At 36.4% G+C, this 18,712-nt stretch overlaps 1 protein-coding gene across 1 annotated transcript; it reads right to left on the minus strand.

Annotated features, from left to right (window-relative positions):
• Positions 1-294: 294 nt before the first annotated feature.
• LOC126696875 (endoribonuclease Dicer homolog 1) lies at positions 295-17,522 on the minus strand. Its single transcript, XM_050393606.1, has 20 exons — positions 15,711-17,522; positions 15,487-15,600; positions 10,229-10,439; positions 9,651-10,045; positions 9,344-9,575; positions 8,717-8,889; positions 8,500-8,622; positions 8,236-8,396; positions 7,757-7,990; positions 7,500-7,650; positions 7,236-7,418; positions 4,595-4,756; positions 4,421-4,516; positions 3,699-4,327; positions 3,209-3,309; positions 2,925-3,124; positions 1,927-2,847; positions 1,478-1,642; positions 979-1,352; positions 295-855 (listed from the first exon to the last, which is right to left on the minus strand). The coding sequence occupies exons 1-20, from the start codon at positions 16,857-16,859 to the stop codon at positions 678-680; spliced, it is 5,952 nt and encodes a 1,983-aa protein (XP_050249563.1). The 5' UTR covers positions 16,860-17,522; the 3' UTR covers positions 295-677.
• Between the last annotated feature and the right edge of the window lie 1,190 nt (positions 17,523-18,712).

The following is an 18,712-nucleotide window of genomic DNA, read 5'->3' on the forward strand; positions in this document are numbered from 1 at the left end:
AGGGTCCATATATCCGATACATGAGATACCTTCTTCTCTTTTAAAATGTATCTTTCATCCTACTATTTCAACCATGCCTTGTCTCACCCCCAAAAGATCTATATAAATAAATGGCTACTCAATATGAACTGCATAAGAATTCTTCATTGCTACCTCTTGCAATTAACATATCTAATTTTCGTATCTCTCACCCTGAATTGAGAAAGAGTTCTTACATCCACTGTTTTGCATATTTTATCAAGCTTTTCAATTCATGTTTTTCAAACAAGTATTCTTAAGGAAAAATCATGAAAAGATTGAGATCCATAGTCTGATAATAATTAATAACTTGTGCAAAATGAATGTGCCAAGAACCTTGTCGCACAATGACATGATATAAACTTGTGCAACAAACGTTACATAACAATAACACACAAATACGAACCAAAATCACTTTTTTCTCCAGCTAGCCAAAAATATCTGCTCGCTTCATTTCTTACCAAATTGTTGACAAGCGCTACAGGTTTACTATTTTCTTTAATAAAGTTGGAAAAAAATATTTAAATACAGCAAATCGACAAAGGAAGAGGCAACTTCATGTAAAAAACAGTGTGCCTCCTGTCGAATATTAATGGTTAGACTTAGAAATGATATTTCAACTGCAAAATTATAGGGTTGTAACTTGTAACTCATTGCCATCATGAGTACAATCTATTTATGAGTTCCAATAGAAGAACAGCAGCAGAATCTTTGGCCTTTTTGACGCTTGGCATAGGATCTCCCACACATTCATCTGTCCAGCCTCTATCAGTAGTATTCACGCGTACAGCAAACGTAAACCGCTTTGCATGTGCAGGGCCACCCTCGTTCACACACCTAAAATTGCAAGTATCAAATTCTCAATTAGCAAATTCTCACATGATTTGACTCACTTATATGTATCTTCCACATGGAAAATGTACCCCAAAAAAAAAAAAAAAACATTCATTGTTTCCTTACCTATAGAATGGCATGGGCCAATTTCTACGCAAGCAGATATCATTCAACGTTTGTCTCGTAAATGTTTGGCTCCCATTCTTCTTTTTCTTCCCATTTTCATCATCGTTCTCCTTAGCTTCAGCCGTTTCCTTCTCTTTCAAAGCAGCAAGCGCGTTTCTTGCAGCTAGTTTCTGTGCCATCTTCTTTTGTGGATTCTGAGCAATTCCTATCGGGACACCATCAATAAAGACTTCAACCGTAGCCACATTTCCACTTCGACTTGCTTTGTATTCCAGACCTTCAGCCTGTTGCTGGCATCGTTCCTGCAGCTCACGCACAGGATGCATTGGGAGTGTCTCTGGGGTAACCATTGGATGCAAGAGAGGTTGAAACACCTGGAGACAATAAGGTTTCAAAGTTGTGAAATTTCCTATATCATTTCTTATAATTCAAATCCCAAAATGGAAGACAACAAAGAGGAATGGACAGTAGAAAACTTGGTCTCTTTGCTGAAACTAACCTTCCAAACAACTGAAGTCTCACGTCCACTGTCAAGAAAAATGGCACCAGCAATGGATTCAACAATGTCACCAAGAACTTTTGGAGCTTTACAGTCACTCAGACCAAAGGAGTTGAATCCTGGCTTTAACAATTCATCTTGAACTTCTTTCACAAAGTCCCGAATCTGCACACAGAATCCAAAAACCATGTCATGAAGATGACATATAAGCAACTAACTAGCTTTAGGGAAAGAAAACTAAGGCCAGGCCATGCAGCTTCCTTCAGTACATGTCAACTGTTCAACAAAAGGTGCTTTGAAATTCATTGAATTGGTGGTCCACTATGGAATTTGGTCAGACCAGCAATTAGGAGCCTTTGATAAGAAATAATCCAATAGATGATTCAAGTATAAAAGAATTTCTGTCATCACGTAAAAAAGAATTTAAAGGCTGTAAATAGAAAGAAAACCTGTTTTTCGAGAGCGCTCGACCCATGCCGAAGGTGCACATGGAGATTATGTTTGACTGCAACACGTGCAAAATTTTCATTGTTTACAGCAGCAGCTCGCAGATCAGTCAAGCGCCCCGGGGGAAGATCTGTGTATGTGAAGAACAAATGCCTTGTTATGAGATGATCTAAAACAGCATCACCGACAAACTCCAAACGCTGATAGCAGGCTACTCCAGAAGATGGTCGTGAAGCATGAGTAATAGCTTCCACCAAAAGTCCCTTGTCATTAAACTTAATGTTCAAACCACCTTCTAAGGAATCAAAGTTGATACTTCTAAGTATGCTCTCGGGAACATTTGATGGCCTTGACATGCACTCCATCTCATCGGCATCAAACTCCACTTGAATGCCAATCCATTTCATGAGGTGATTAGCAGCAATTTTCCCACCTTCAACATAATAAACTCCAATAAGTGCTTCGACAACATCTGCAAGTGTCTTGCTGGAGAGGACTCTATATGAACTCGAGTCACCCTCAAGCTCACCATCTTCCATTTCGTCATTTTCATATCCATCAATGCACTGATCCACCCCACGTTCAGTCTCAGTAAGTGATCCATCCTGATCAAATAAGGATGATTCTCCATCCTTGGTATCCTCATCAAAGACAGGCAGAACCCCAGGAGCAGCCCAACGAGATGGAGCAAAGCGGTCTGCTTGGATATATGATTGAAGCCCTTTGACCAGTGCAAACTGATACAAAACCATGTTACTCACCTTTTGTTGTCTCATCCTAGTAAGCTGACCCTCATGTTTCTGCGGGTATCTAAGAAAAAGAAATCGACTAACAACCCATTTTAGGTAAGCATCTCCCAGAAGCTCTGCTCGTTCATAACAGAAAGTCTCCTGGCATGAAGCAGCAGTCAAGGCTTCCAAGATCTGTAGATAAAGGAAGGCTGTCAGTTAACAAGTAGTAAATAAGCATTTTAATTCAAATATCTGAGATCATCAAATACCTTTGAAGCAGGGACAGGATAGTTTATTATATCTTTAAGCTGAACTGCAAGTAACATGCTTTCAACCCTCCTCATTATAGAGGGCAATCTCTGGGCACCACGAACAAGTGATCCAGGAAGTGGGTGTACTAAGCACAGCTCTGGAGGAAGGAACACATAGTATGTTTTGTCAAGATTCTCTTCAGTTTCGCCTTCATGTCCTTCAACAGATATAACAAACTCTATTAGCTCAAGAAGCAACAAATTTTTAGCAAACCTTACAAGGCAGGAAAAGGAGAGCATACCTTCCTTGTGTTCGAATCGAGGGGACAGAAGATTCTTACAATATGAGACACCACGTCCTCTAATTAGGGGTTGGTGCTTATACATCAGCTCAACTCCATACCTATTTAAAGAAAACCCAATAGCCAAAAGCACCTTTTGTTGTGCAAGAAGAAACAGAAAGCTTTTCTAATCTGTAAGGATTCATAAACTATTGCCAAATGCGAAATGTGTGGAACAAAGACTTATATAGCCCCACAGTTACACCTGACGATAGTCAACTATATCCTTCACAAATTAAAATTAGCTTTCCTCTTCTTCAGGCACAACATCTGAGGTGCAATGTGGCTAGTTGGTTGATAAATTAGAATCAAACAATTTCTAGACAACATGGGAAGAGGGGGAGAAAATAGGGATTCTTTTCTTTTTATTTTGGGGGAAGGGGGGTGTTCATAAAAACAAGTTGAAAGAAACTAAGAGGCAGACAATTTGAAATTGAAACATTTATCTTACTTTTGCTTATAGTAATCAGCATACGAGCTGTACTCAAGAGGACCAAGATAGCCTTCTTTCCTTGGGAAAGAATTCTCTGCAGTCATCTCGTAGCGTACTGAGTCCACATAAAACCTCTTACCCGAGTGAGCAGCTGTTAAAATTCTCCCAACTAAATCTTCTGCACTCATACAACCATCAGCCATCATCAATTTACCTTTGGTCAAATCTGCATGCTTTGGCAATTCCACATCCTCCCAACTAGGAACCAATCCTGAAGCTTTCACAACATCAAACTGTGCCACAGCTCCTCTGATTCCATATGTGGGATGGGATTTCTGTCCAAAAGCCATCCCATGACGCAATTTTCCAAACCCATACTCCCTTCTGTCTCCACCAAGTGTCCTCTCGTTTGTACCAAGATAAACATCAGGTCGAGCTCTTTGAAGGGGATTATTCCATGCCTTTGTATTAATAATTTTTTCAATCAGATCCCAATCAATTTCTCTCATAGGATCTACAGACTTATCGCTAACCACGGGGACAAACAAATATGCCTTTGCAGGATCCCAAGGAGTAGTGGAAGGTTCAACATCCACATCCAGTACAATGCTCATCAATCTCACATGAAAACTCTTAAGGGATGCCAACTGCAAACCATTCAAAGTAGGAATAGCATCAGTAACTGAATATATAAAAAGTAAAAATGGTTTAAATAAACTATACTCAATTGGGTAACCAACCTGACTTTCAGTCATATCTATTGACCCCTTGAAGACAAGCGATGCCTTTGTAGTCATGGTTCGAGCGATAAATAGATCCATCGACATCGATAACACCTAATGACAATAAATGTTATCAGTGGAAAAAAAAAAAAAATGGATTCACCATACAAATGACACATGAAAAGAAAATACCTCTGCATCCAGCCCATTGCCGAAAAGTACTGCAAAATCTGAAACTTGAGTCAAGAACGGATCTTTTGAAGAGCCAAAGTTTTCACATTGAACGGCATACATATTAAGATGAAGCAAATTTGAGTCGTTACAAACATCTCTTCCAGATAAAATCCATTCTCCCTGAAAGACCAGAGACAGTTAAGCAAGTATGCATTTTAAAGATAACCATTATAGAAAAAGACACCTCAAACATGGTTGTTGGAATAATAAAATGCATTATATGTGTAATATAGAGTCCAACACAAGTACAATTTTGTTAGATGTAGTACACAACACAATACAAAGCTAAAATTGCAATGAAGTTAAATTAAACCATTTGGCTTTTTCAACTGATTCACATAATCATTTCACATCCCTTTGAAGATGCTGTGTGAATAAACTTTAATTACAAGAGATTATCTATTGCCCACTAATGTTTTTGATGCTCTCTCTCAGCTTCAACATTTTTTTCTCTACAGGAAACATAACAAAGAAAATTTTTTCATGACCTATTTACTTAAAAGAGAATCACTTAAATATAACTTTCCAAGAAGTCAGAAGTTCTACCTTTTTCAGTAAAAAAAAGAGAAGTCAGAAGTTGAAAAACACTTTGTTTTTGCCAGTTTAATATTACAAATTCAGAAATTGGAACTTGAAACTAAATATAAAAAAATTAGTCATGGACCACAATATGGTAGTTTATAGTATATAAAATTATGCTGTTACAACATATGGCTACCGTATGCTTCATGGTTTTTCTTCCCAGCCCACCCCTCCCCCAACACCCCCCCCCCACCCTCTCTCCCCCAGGTAAGGAGAAACTTATTATGTTAAAACTTTATGTGGAAAGTTAAATTTCTTAAATTTAAGCTTTGATGAACCACATTATCATGAAATGTTTTATTAGATATATTTCTAAGTTTTCATATGTCCCTCTCTTAGTTATCACGTCCTTTTGCCTCATCTTCCCTTCTTCAAATGTTATACAAATCTGGTGAATTTAATCATAAGCAATATGATACTACTACCAGACAAGATAACAAAATATATAAAGTTCTACACAACACCATCAAAAGTGGAAACTCTTTTCTCAGCCACTGCAGTAATTTTTACCTACAAGAACTAAAATTTATCAAAGTTAAAAATTCACATGGGTAGTTTTTTAAGTTGCCACATAGTGGGTTCAAGGAACTTTCCTCCAAATTCTGTCCTTCCTAAATATTCTGTATACAAGATTATCAACTTTGATAACTTATCAAAAAAAAAAAAAAAAGATTATCAACTTTGCTAGGCGCAAATGCACAAGATTAAAGAGAACTTATCATTTTCTTAAACTCTAATGAATATACAAAAGTTATCTAGTTTGCTAGTCATAAAAAAAAATATTCAAAAAGAATTTTAGCTACCCCACTAAAGTTATGCTAGATAACTATTTTTCATAAAGTATAATTCATCAATTATCATATCTCTATTGAAATTTTAGCAATTTGAATAAATTTTTTATTAAAAAAAATCTTCCCTATTCCAAATACTATAAGTCTATAACAAACCAAATCACCATTATTAATGTAATTTTTCAAAAGAGAAAAGAAAAATCTCTCCTATTCTTTCAAGCGCTATTATCCATTACATTAAATCTTCCATATCTGGGTTTTATTTCTTTATTTTTGTTAAGTAATAAAAGTTTTATTGATGAAGAAAAATACTTTATGTTCACAATGATGAACACAAAGTAACCTTAAAAATTACAAAAAGATTAAAAAAGCATTCATTTCTACCATATTTAGGTATTACTTTAAGCAGTATTATAAATTTAACATTTTGAGTCTCAATCAATGTTGACAGACAATTGAACATGAAAGCAAATAATAAAAAAAATCTGCAATTTCCATGTATTACCGGTCCATAAATCAAACTTATTACTCATAACTGAATATATATATATATATATATATATATAAAAATAAAAAAAGAGGTAGATTTTTTAGAACAAATACTTTTTTTAGAGGGGGGGTTAGGGGGGTGTGTTGGGGGGGTCACCTAGGGCAGCTGTGTTTGGAGGGCCACACTAGCCAGCTGGCCAATATTCTTTTCTTGAGGGGTCATTGGGTCAACTCAAACTTTCTAGGTCCAACTTTTAAAAAATACACAATATGATAAAAAAAAAATTTAATTTCAGCGAACGGCCCCCAAGGACCCAAAGAGGATAACATAGCTCTGCTGCTGTCTAAGGCCAATCTAAAGCTTAGGCTGCAATACCAACAGTTTATGCCAAATGTAAATAAACTTCTGCCAGCTTGAGGGCCAAGAAGACTTTGCAAACAGAAGATAAGATAGAACTTACAGTAGCATTGGTGCCAAAATTGTAAAAATAGAGGATGTCACAGCACAGATATAACCCACTATCTATACCATCAGGGTTTTTTTTTTTTTTTTTTTCCTCTCAATTTGTAGAAATTCAATGGTACTTAATTGTCAGTGTTCTGTGTGGCAGGGAAAAAAAAGGGTGTCCTTTTACAGTAAAGGATGGTCTTCGTTTAAGCTTTCATTTTGTTAATCAGAAATACACCCTCCAAGACAACCAAATCGCCTTAACTGTGTGATTGCAGTATTAACTAACCTTAAGAACATCAGCCACGCCTTCAGGATAGAACTCTCTATGCCTAGCTGTCCCAGGGAGTGGATCTCCTTCATCATTCTGATCAACCTTTTCTCTTTCTTCCCCACTTCCCTTGTCTGGCAAGAGCATGTCAGTAAATGCTCCCATCTCATGCAGCTTCTTACAAGCAGCCAAACAAACAGCCTGCAGAATAAGTAGATTAAAAACTATCATTAAATAAGACTCAGGAGAAGCTAACATGATTGCAATGAACTAAAAGCTTGCCTGCTGTGCTAGGCGCATTGAACTGCATACAGGACCCTCAAGTTTCTCAAATGGTGCATTACAGGGCAGTTGAAGCTTGCATGAATATTCAGTGGGACCTCCTGGCTTTTCATGCTTCTCCATAATAAACTCAGGACGAAGTATTGAATATCTGGATAAAAGATGAAAAAAATCAAGTAAAAATTTGATCTTACTAATAACCCTGAACATCAAGGAATATAGTATGTAATATTTGTCAAGAGTGGTGAACAAAAAACCTGTCACTGGGTAGTTGAGAGCAGTAGAAATGAACGAGTCCAACAGAAGAATTTAAGCTTACAACTGCACCAGTTGACTCCACCTGGTAAACTGTCCCCGGAGATGAATCCACTGAAATTAACCTCGAAATGTCTTTAATATGACTAAGATCAGTTCTCTCTATCGCTTCTTTCCGCAAAATCTCCTCACTATTCCTAGCATTCCTTAAGAATGCTTCATGTGACAAATTTCCCCTAGAGAGAGTACAAAAAAATTGAGCTCTTACAAATACACAAACATTTGAAAGATCATAAATAGATTACTAGTACTAACAGCAACACTGAGCCAGACCCAACAAAGTACCATATGAATAACAATACCAAGAGAAAACATAGATTTTTGAGTTTTTTATTTTATTTTATTTATCAAAAAAAAAAAAAGATTTTTGAGTTTTTTTGCTGGACTATATTGACATTGGGAAAAGAGCAGACATGCGTACCTCTCAACCATCAGGATGTAATCAGACCCAGGCTTTCTAGCACGGCCCCTGGACTGAATGTATGCCAAGACAGTTTTTGCAAGGTCAAAGCGAATGACAACATTGCACTGTCGAATATCAAGTCCTTCCTCAGCAACACTAGTAGCAACTAACAATGTCACCTAGAAAACAAGTACAAGAATTTGTGAGACGCAAGAATATCTAATCATGAAAAATTCATCTTTTATGTAAAACAGTTCAGTGAGCACAGAATTCAAAACATACACGACCATCCCGGAATTTGGCAATTGTGTCCTGCATTTGGCATGTCCGCATTTCATGACTATTGTTGTGACCTATCAAGCTTGCACATTTAATAAAACTTAGAGATGGAAGCTCTGCAAATACCTGCATTCTTGGAAGAATATAACAATATACTGTGACAAACTTGGAAAACTGAATCAATAAACGCAAAGAGAAAACCATGTATTAACATATCAACCTTTGGAAGAACTAAAGCAGACACAACTCGCTCAACAAAAATGATTGCACGGAAATCTTCTGTCTGCTGGTACTTGAGAAGTATTTTAATTAGTGACTGCACTTTTGGCGTCACTTTTCCATCAGCAACAGCAGCACCTATTATCACATCCACATGCTCCCCACCAGATACAACTACAAGTACACCCATTTGGAAAAAACAATGTCATTATATTTATCATATAAACATCTTGCAATTCAGAAACGCATGGACAGAGAGACAAGTTCACTATGTTGGTCAGTCACTTGGACAACCTGGCATATATTTAAAGCTCGCCTGGATGGGGCAAACATCCTTTGAATGCTCTAAACACATAAGAGCACCAAAAATATATTTCAAGTACAGATGAAGATAGTAATTTAACTACAATAATCCAGGATTTAATATAAGCAAAAGTCACTACTTTTTACCATATTCAGACATTCCCAATACCAAAATTTACTGAATGATTATATCATCTCTCTTTTGCTCTGGGGTAGAGAGGGGGGTGGGGGGGAGGGGGGGAAATCAACATATGTTGAGATCAGCATTAACTACCCAACATCTTAAATGTCTATTCCATTTAATCACAAGTCAGCAATTACTCACCATGACTGTCAGGAAGCTCTCCCTCCTCAATCTCATCAGCATCAGACCCATTCTGAGCCACACCACTTTCTAAGTCTTCAGCTTTTGTATCCTTATCAGAAACAGCCCCTTCAGATAATTGGCATTGTAAGAGGGATACAACTTTGTTCAGGTAGGATTCTTGAAACTTGACATCAAGCTGGTAGTTTGCCCTCTCATCATTTTGTAAAGCAGTCAAAAAAGATTGTGCAACCTGCAAAAGAATAATTTCATATAGTTGACCAAGAGTAAATGACTAATACAGCTTATACTTGTAAGAAAACGGTACCTTATAAGCACACCACTGACCCAGTTCACCAAGTGCATAGTTTATAGCCCTCAACTTTTGAATTAAATTAGCAGCCCCATCACATTCTGTCCTTTCAGAAACACCATAGACTTGGCGCAACTCCTCCTTGGCCCCGGCATCTCTAGCGCCCATAAACTGCCATTTACTTCGTCTACAGCTCGATTTTGCAGCTTCTTCAACTTCAGCTTCCATTTGTTTTATCTGTTCATGTAGAGACCATAAGCTAGCTGCTTTGTCATACTCCACCACAACTTCTGAGGGCATTGGCACATGTTTCTCAAGCTCTTTACGGTCTTTAATGGTACAAACTATGGAATCTAGTTTACTTTCAAGATTACGAATCTTTATTGCACAATCTACTTGGCTGGAGACACCTGAATAGATCATATCATGGGTAGCATAAACATGTTGTGTAAGACATGTGAGAAAAAGGAAATCATGACTAATAATAAAATCTAAATTGATGAGAAGACCCTTGTAAGAATTTTAATAGCTTAAAAAAGAGGAACATAAATGATAGAAAATGAGAACATTATTGTCACGGAGAGAGCAATTACCCTTTAAGTTAACAGGAGAAGCAGTCATTCCAAATACAGATGGCCTCTTCTCCTTTTGTGTTGTATGATAGAACTCAGACATCACTAAAGAATATGGATGTTTCTTCACAGCATGATGACACTCATCCAGAATAAGGAGATTAATTGCTTCCATTTTTATTATACTGTGTCTCAGAATGTTCAACAGAATTTGAGCTGTCATCACCAAAACCTGCAGCAAGAATAAGCAATTGGGTAAACTGGTATAGAAGCAGGCACCACCCGAGTTACAAGACCAATAATAATAATGAAATCAATTATAATAACATAAAAACCTTCTGTTTTTGATGCAGTAATCTTTCAACGGTAACACACATTTGCCATAAATTTTTTTTCCAGATTCTGTAAGAGTCCCATCACACAAGACCGACACATATTCGGGGCATCAATCACAGCCATGACACGCTAATAAATCTAATTTTGCAGTGAAATTACAAATGCTTGGTCAAATGGTGATGGAGAGCAGATTCTATTAGCGCTTCCTTTGGAACCAATTCATGACTGAATTAACCTTGAATTCAATTCAATTAGTCAAGATAAAATGAATTGAAATTTAAACTCATACTTTAACTCATAGATGAATTGATGAAATGAACTTTGTAGATTGTAAGCCCAATTTATGTGTTTGGAATAAACAAGAATTGAAAAGGAGTACAATTGTAATCAATTTTTTGTGTGTGTGGGGGGGGGGGGGGGGGGGGGGGCGCGGCGGAGGTGGTGAGGCACATAAGATGAATAGCATTGAATAAAATGACACCATACCACCCCTACTACATGTTGATTTACAATCTAATTTTGTAAAAACCAAATAAAAGTTAAAAATTTAATCATTCATATATGTTTCTTAACAAAACTTGAGAGAGAGAGAGAGTAGAAGGGAACATATGTTCTCAAATGCTGGTATGTAATATGTGGGAGTGGAAAAAGGTAGAGATATTTTGAGTAATTGATAAAAAGAGTCTTACAAGAAGAAATAAATCAGAAGTTGGACCAAATCTGATATAATTAGGTCCATTGTTAGCCAATCCACATGAATTCTAAAATATTTCAATTCATATAGGGAAGTTGTGGTTCCAAACATATGACCTCAATTTGAATTCAATTCATTTTAGTACAAAACACATGAATTGGGCTAAATTATACAAATTCAATTCATTTTGGAAAATTCATGGGTTTCCAAACACGTTATTAGCATATGCCTCAATCATATTGAATACACTAAGACAGACGCCATCAAGGCCTACATTGTGGCATGATCAACTTGTAACTTAAGATTATGCTTAACTGTGGAACACATAGTTGTTGGACAGTGCATGCAAAAACAGGAATGGCAATAGGGCAAGGCAGGGTGGGATCAAGGGCCCCATCCCCACCCTGTTCTCTCTGCGGGACAAGAGCAAGGTGGATCAGGGACAAAGCAGGTTAGAGGTATTTTTCCATCCCTAATGAGGTGGCTTTTCAACATTTATAAGGTAGAGATGAAAGAGTAAGGAGAGGCATGGTCATGTGAGTGCTAAAAGAGAGGGAGACCAAGGGTTTTAAGGGATGGTAACAAAAAAATAGATTTTATACATAAAAAAGATTAAATTTTATATATATGGGGCAAGATGAGGCGGGGCAACAAAACCCGTCCCCCCCCCCCCCCAAATCACCTCTTTGGGGCTAGGAAAATCCACACGGGACATGATGGGTCAAGTAGTGCAAAGAATTTTTGCCATTCTGATGCCAAATGGCCAAATAAAGATTCACGTGTAAATTCTCAAACCTGATACTTCCCATGAAAAGGGAGCTATGTCAGCATCAAACACATTGACCCACCTTCAAGATTCAAAAATTTTAAGGCCAAAATTTAAACATGCTCTAAAATAAATCAATTCCCATGAATCCCACCTAACCTGGATTTCAAGAAAGTGAAAAACAAAATTCAACTTTCATCTCCTCAAAGGAAACAGCCATAAGAGCCCTGGATATCTGACAGTTGATGCCAAGAACATATAAAATTCAAACCTACTAAATGTCCCTTTAAAACACTCCCTAAAGGAGATTCATAGAACTGAGAAGAAGAAGAAGAAACAATGCCAAACAAAGAATTATCTCTTCAATTTTCAGCAATTCTTTCAAACCACATATCTGATGGATGTCAAGAATTGCCCCAACCCATGAAGCTTTGCCCGTATCACCCTCACAAAAACACCAAACACTATTTCCATGAAAAATCAATGTTTCACAAAGTATCATTATATATTGAACAAAGTTTCTCTCCAAACTAGTTTGGAAAGAAACCCTACAAACTCATCATATATCTTTATATTGAGTGTGAATTTTGAAAATCTAACCGTTAGATTGCATGTTTTTATTACATTCTTAATGCTTACAAAATTTCAAAAAGATCAAAAATCAATTACTACGTCATCAAATAAATGTTATAATTTCAAGTTTTTGTGATCTAAAGTTGTATATAAAAAATAAGTTAATTAATCAAATAGTAAATAACATCCAATTTGAACGAAATTTGATACGTACGTTAAGAACATAAGGGACATGAAATTCAACGGTTAGATTTTCAAAATTCACACCCAAAAAAGAAATATATGAAAAGTTTGAAGAGTTTCTCTCCAAACTAGTTTGGAGAGAAACTTTGTTCTTATATATTTCCAAAAGGGAATACTTTTTAGATAAGTACCCAAAAGCGAATACTTATGACACAATGACCAAGAAAAGTCTAATGCATGAACATATAATCAATCATCTGACCATTTTTTAACACAAATGCAATTTCAAGCTGAGAGCTAAACAAGAAAAAACCTTCTAGAGTGCAACTTCTCATTAGTATTTGTCCCACTGTGCAACATTGTTTACGCCACAACCTTAAGCCTAGGGGAAACTTTGCCCATTCAAATCAATCAGCAAGATAGGGGACCAGCCATCAGTCACTAAACACCAACACCTATCATCTAGAGAATAATTGGACAAATAAGCATCACGCAATGCTTAGAGAAGAGAACTAGGCTCACTATTTCAAGGTAACATAAGTTTCCTAAATATTTTGGTCACACAAAATGCCACCAATATGGTGAACCCAAAGATCACAATTATGCCCTCCCTCTAAGGAGATGAAGGAATGCTTCTTTGGAAGGACTGCCTCCCCACAGGTTCTCTAATAACCAACAAGTTCTCCTGTATTACATTCATCACATTTCATCTTTAATCCATATACTCATACTTGTTTTCCATCAAACGAGTGCCAATTTAAACTTGTCAAAACATACGTAATCATTTTAAGAAGAAAAAAAATACTTTGATTTTAGGTCTAAAATCATATAATAAGCTGCCAGATTATTGATAAAGTAATAATTCATTACAAAGCACAAAAAGGCGCAACTCTAGTACATGGGAAATATACAAGGCAAAAGTCAAAAAAGAAAACGCTGCTAGATTATTGTCATAGGCAAGCTTGTGGAGATCAGTAGTCCAAATCTTCCCTCCCCACCCACTCACCTTGTGGCCAAAACTTACTTATCAAACCTTTCCCTCCCTCCACTCAACATTAAACTTGAGTGAAATTTTAGTGATGGAAAATTAGTAATGACATGTTTGTATACTGAAAATTACTGGTAGTGGAAGGCGAGGACAGATCAGAAAATATTTCTGCAAGGTAGAGGAAAGATCAAAAATATATAAAGAAATAAATAAATAAACAAGGGAAAGTACGGTTTTTATTTTTTCTTTTTAAATTGGTATGTTAAATCGCACACCCATGTTTTGAACCCACAACCTCACCCTCCACGCATTCTTATAAAAGCAGAATTTGCCATTTAGGCCATATCTCACAGGCAAGGGAGAAGTACACTTCCAAAGATAGCTTTAGCACACAGCAAAAAACGAGGCAACAAGACATCATACTGAACCTACTTATCAAGAGACATCATATTGAATCTATCATCATATTGAAAACTAAGAGTTTTTATGATTGACACAGCACACCAGATTACAACCAGATCTCCTATTTCCACTGGTCCACTCTTGGAACTTCCCACCTCCATACCCCCCTTCATTGAGGGAATATACACATACAAATAAATTTTCTTTTAAAAGGACTCGCCCGTTTACTCTTAATTTGGGGTTGGGTAACATTGTCTTCTACTCACCAACTTGGGCTGATGATTTCACAATCTTGATATTTGATAAAATCCGAATCCGTATCCTATGGGCATTAAAATCAATCTCATTTGCATTGCAACAATTAATTTGTAGGCATATAAACTTCTTTTTTTCTTTTTTTTTTTATAAGTCAATTTTGTATTGAATAACAAAAATTTTTACAAAGAATAGGAGGGAATCACAATCTTGATATTTGATAAAATCCTTATCATATGGCCATTGAAATCAATCTCATTTGCATTGCAATAATTAATCTGTAAGCATATAAACTTTAATTTTTTTTTTATAAGTCATTTTTGTATTGAATAACAAAATTATTTATAAAGAATCTGAGGGAAAGTCTGAGTAAAAAGGCTACATACTGAACTATATCCACTAGAACACTAACATCTACAACACTAGAGGGCGTAAACACATCTATGGACACCCATTAAAATAATTATAAACCAAATTTTTTCTTGAGATTTATTTAAAAGGCAAACCTTGGTGCACAAAGTACACAAAAGAAACACTAAAATAGGTGTCAACATCAAATCTTCTCTAAAGCCCTCATTATTTGTATACAGGCTATGGATACGTACACTGCTACAATAGCACAACAATGCCATTTACACTGTATCTCATTGTGATGAAAGAATTTTCCTTCCAACAATTAATCTATAGCAAAGTAAAATTTCTACAATCAATAACTTCTTCTCTCTTTATATTTGTACATAATTTGCTAGTATTTTAAAACAACACAACCGCGCTCTTTCTCCTGTATGTGGCAAAGATTTCTTTTGCAAGATCATTAACTCTATAAAACAGAGGATCCAAAAGATTCATTTTTAAATATTGGTAAGTAGCCACAATCAAATCACTTATCTTTCAACAATCGAAGCTAACAACTTATTCAAACCGTTGCCCAAGTAGTAAAAACATTATAAACAGCTAGTCAGATAATCAATTTATAAATACATCCATGCAGAGCAGAAATAATTAGTTATTCAAAACATTATAAAATTTTCAATAATATAAGTGAATCACATCTTATCAAAGTCAGAAAGTTCAAAAGATACCTGTTTTGTTTCAAACTCACGCTGCCATCTTCGAGCATCCCAGAAATCTTGACCCATTTCGCCACAATAATGGCCCACTTGAAAACCAGTTCGCTCACGAATAACTTCAGCTTGCTGAAATCAGTAAAAGCATGACAGCAATAACAACATCAACTCATTTTGCAATGAACATACACCATCATGGTTAAGTTGCTAAAAGAAAAATAGTCTCCAAAATAGACTACCTGATAAACTAGTGGCACTTTAGGAACTAAAAACACAGCAAGCATTTTCTTATTCTGCCTTTGTAAGTCGTTGCAGATACTTTTGAGAAGGAGAACAGCAATGAGTGTCTTCCCAGCCCCTGTTTCGAGAAAAGCTATTGTATTTGTGTTCTTTGCCTGTTCAAGAACATCCAATTGATACTGTCGAGCATGTTCTTGAGGGATTTTCTCCTTAGGCTCCTCAGGTTTCACCTCATCCTTTCCATTACATTCCTGGTTTTTGTCATTAGCCACCTTCCCCTCTTTGTTACGCTCAGCTTCCCAAGTACCTACGCGAAAAACTAACTCATTCGACCCTGTCCTATCCCTCTCCCAAAAACCCTTTGCCTCCCTATCCCTCCAATCCCTATCTCTACCATCTCTCCTATTACTATTATAATGTTCTCTCCTCCTACCATTATCCCTATCCCTCCTATCACCGTCATCCCAATCACGCTGCGACCTCTTCCTACTAGAACCTCTCTCCCTATCCTTGTTGTGATGCTGCCACTGCCCTCTACTCGAATAAGGCCTGTCATTCTTATAGTTACCAAGCTTAGCCCTTTTGCTACATCTCTCCTCACTATCAATACTCCCCCGCTCCCTCGACCACTCACCACCTCTATTCTCAACCTTTTGCACTCCATCTTCCCTGAGGGAATGGACCAATCTCTGCTCTCCATTCCCATTATCAGCTTCGTAATGCTTACAATCTCCATTCCCATTCTCCACCACTTCTTTGGATTGCACAATTGAGCCCTTCTCCTCCCCCTCAGCTTGAACCTTGGACACGGACACCCCAGATATCCCATTCTCATTCTGGAACCAGCCATCCCCAATAGGACAATCCAGAATTCCATTCCCAATGAGAGTGGAATTACCATTAGCATTAGTATTAGTACCAGAGACCTGAGGGAGAGGGAGGCCACTACCATTCTTGATACTATCAAGGATGTGTTCAATTCCACCAAAGAAATCATTGTGGGAAATATTATCCACGGCGGAATCAGGAACAATAGAAGTATCAGCGTCGAAATCGGCGAAATCACAAGGTATGTCCTCATAGGCATCCAGCCAGTAAGACGGTGCCCTCACATCCTCACCCCCTAATCCCTTACCTTCATTCTCCATCACTCTCTACCTCTACTATTCCTATAATAAATATATAAATATAGATGCCAAATTCCAAGCACAACACAATATAAATATAAATATAATAAATATATAGAAAACTGGAAACTTTCTTATAGATATAATTTCAAACACAAAAACCAAAATCCAAAATCTCTCAAAGGAATACTGAAAAAAAAAAAAAAACAAAGTGAACAGAACTGAATGAAATCTGCTTTGTTATGGAGATAGATAGAAAGGCAGGCTTATAAAGATGCTGTCTGTGAGAGAGAGAAAGAGAGAGAGATAAAGAGAGATTAGCAGAGAGAAGGAGGTGGATAGACCGTACGAAACACGCAAAAGGGGTTTAAGGGTTAAAAGAGAAAAAACCAAGAAGAAGAACAGAAACAGAAACAGAAACAACAACAACAACAACAATAACCCTAAACCACAAACTTTGGTGTGTGATTCTTTTAGATTCCACGGTCTATCAACTCCTCCTATTCTGCTCTCTTTTTTTGACCCCCCTCTTATATGTTGCTTTTTTCTTCTTCTTTTCTTTTCTCTTCTCTTCTCTCCTCTTCTTTTTCTGGGTATTTTCGCTCCTGCTTCTCTGCTTTTCTCTACCTGAGAGACACTGAGAGAGCGCCACAGAGCAAAGCAAAGCAAAGAAAAGTGATGTGAGAAAAAGAAACCTGAAAATTATAAATAAATAAAAACCCTTCTTTTTTATTTTATTAAAAACACCGAAAGTAAAAATAAATAAATAAAATGTAAGTTTCGTTTGGAAATTGGTACATAGGCGGTTTGTCATTTTTTTTTGATCGAAAATAGGCGGTTTGTCATGTATGTACATAGGAACAAGTTCTAGGGGGGGCACTTTTTTTTAACACTTCACCTGCTCAAGGTTACTGTCAACGTAGATTTCATTCAACCAACCAATTAACGACACGTTTCGGATTAAAACTTCATTTCTGTTCTTTGGATTGTTTTCGCTTACGTGGCGCATCTTGAGTGGCTTGTCAGAAAGAGTGTTCTGAACGACCGTGATGGTTTTAAAGTGTTAGTTTCTCTTTTTTTTTTTTTTTTGCTAGCTACTAGTTACGTTAGCAAATTAAAGTACATTGACACGTGTCATATTTTCCGACAACAGGAGAGCCTATCGGTTTGCGCCACTCGTGCAAATATGGAATCCAGCGTGTAAGTAAAATCTTTTTGGATTTTTATTTTTTAACCCAAAAAAAAAAAAAAAAAAAGGACAAGACAATTCGCTCAAAATGTCAAATGTGGTACAGAACATTGTGGACCGTCTGATTGGGTTTTTTATTCCGAGAATGAAAGGGCGAATAATTTTATCTTATTAAGATCTTCCCACTATGGGGTTTGGTGGCGATGTTATCGTATCATGGTGTTTGTGTGAATTTTTTGTTTTTGTTAATTTTGTTTCTGTTATGATTTTTCTAATTCATGAAAAATCTTTTTCTTTTTGAACAGAAAGTTGAAATTCTTGTTCTTGATCATGAGCTTTTTGTTTTTGGATTCTGTTTGAAAAGATCAAATCAATTTGTGGGTCCGTGTCTTTGTTGTTCTTTGTACAAAATACAACAATAATATCTTGGGAAATTTACACCATGTTTGGTTAGCACTAGAGAAAATAGTCATTTTAGGTTGTTTCTTTGGGTTTCTCCAATTTTTTTTTTCTCTAAATTCATAAATTTACTCTTATAATCTTGGAACCTTTTGATTTTTTTTTTCGTAAAATTACTTTTATATTCTCATAATTAATTACTAATTTATAATTTACAATGATAAAATAATAATAAAAAAATTATCTACTTTCTCTTTCCCTCTACATCTAAACACGCATAAAATAA

This window comes from Quercus robur, chromosome 8 (genome assembly GCF_932294415.1).
Source record: "Quercus robur chromosome 8, dhQueRobu3.1, whole genome shotgun sequence".
Taxonomy (NCBI): domain Eukaryota; kingdom Viridiplantae; phylum Streptophyta; class Magnoliopsida; order Fagales; family Fagaceae; genus Quercus; species Quercus robur.

What these genes read in the sequence shown, in the direction of transcription:
- LOC126696875 (XM_050393606.1), bottom strand. Translation starts at nt 16,859, where the DNA reads ATGGAGAATGAAGGTAAGGGATTAGGGGGTGAGGATGTGAGGGCACCG. An exon ending in TAGATATGACTGAAAGTCAG is followed by an intron (nt 4,328 to 4,420) that starts GTTGGTTACCCA and finishes AATGGTTTGCAG; the next exon opens with TTGGCATCCCTTAAGAGTTT. An exon ending in AGACTTCAGTTGTTTGGAAG is followed by an intron (nt 1,353 to 1,477) that starts GTTAGTTTCAGC and finishes TATTGTCTCCAG; the next exon opens with GTGTTTCAACCTCTCTTGCA.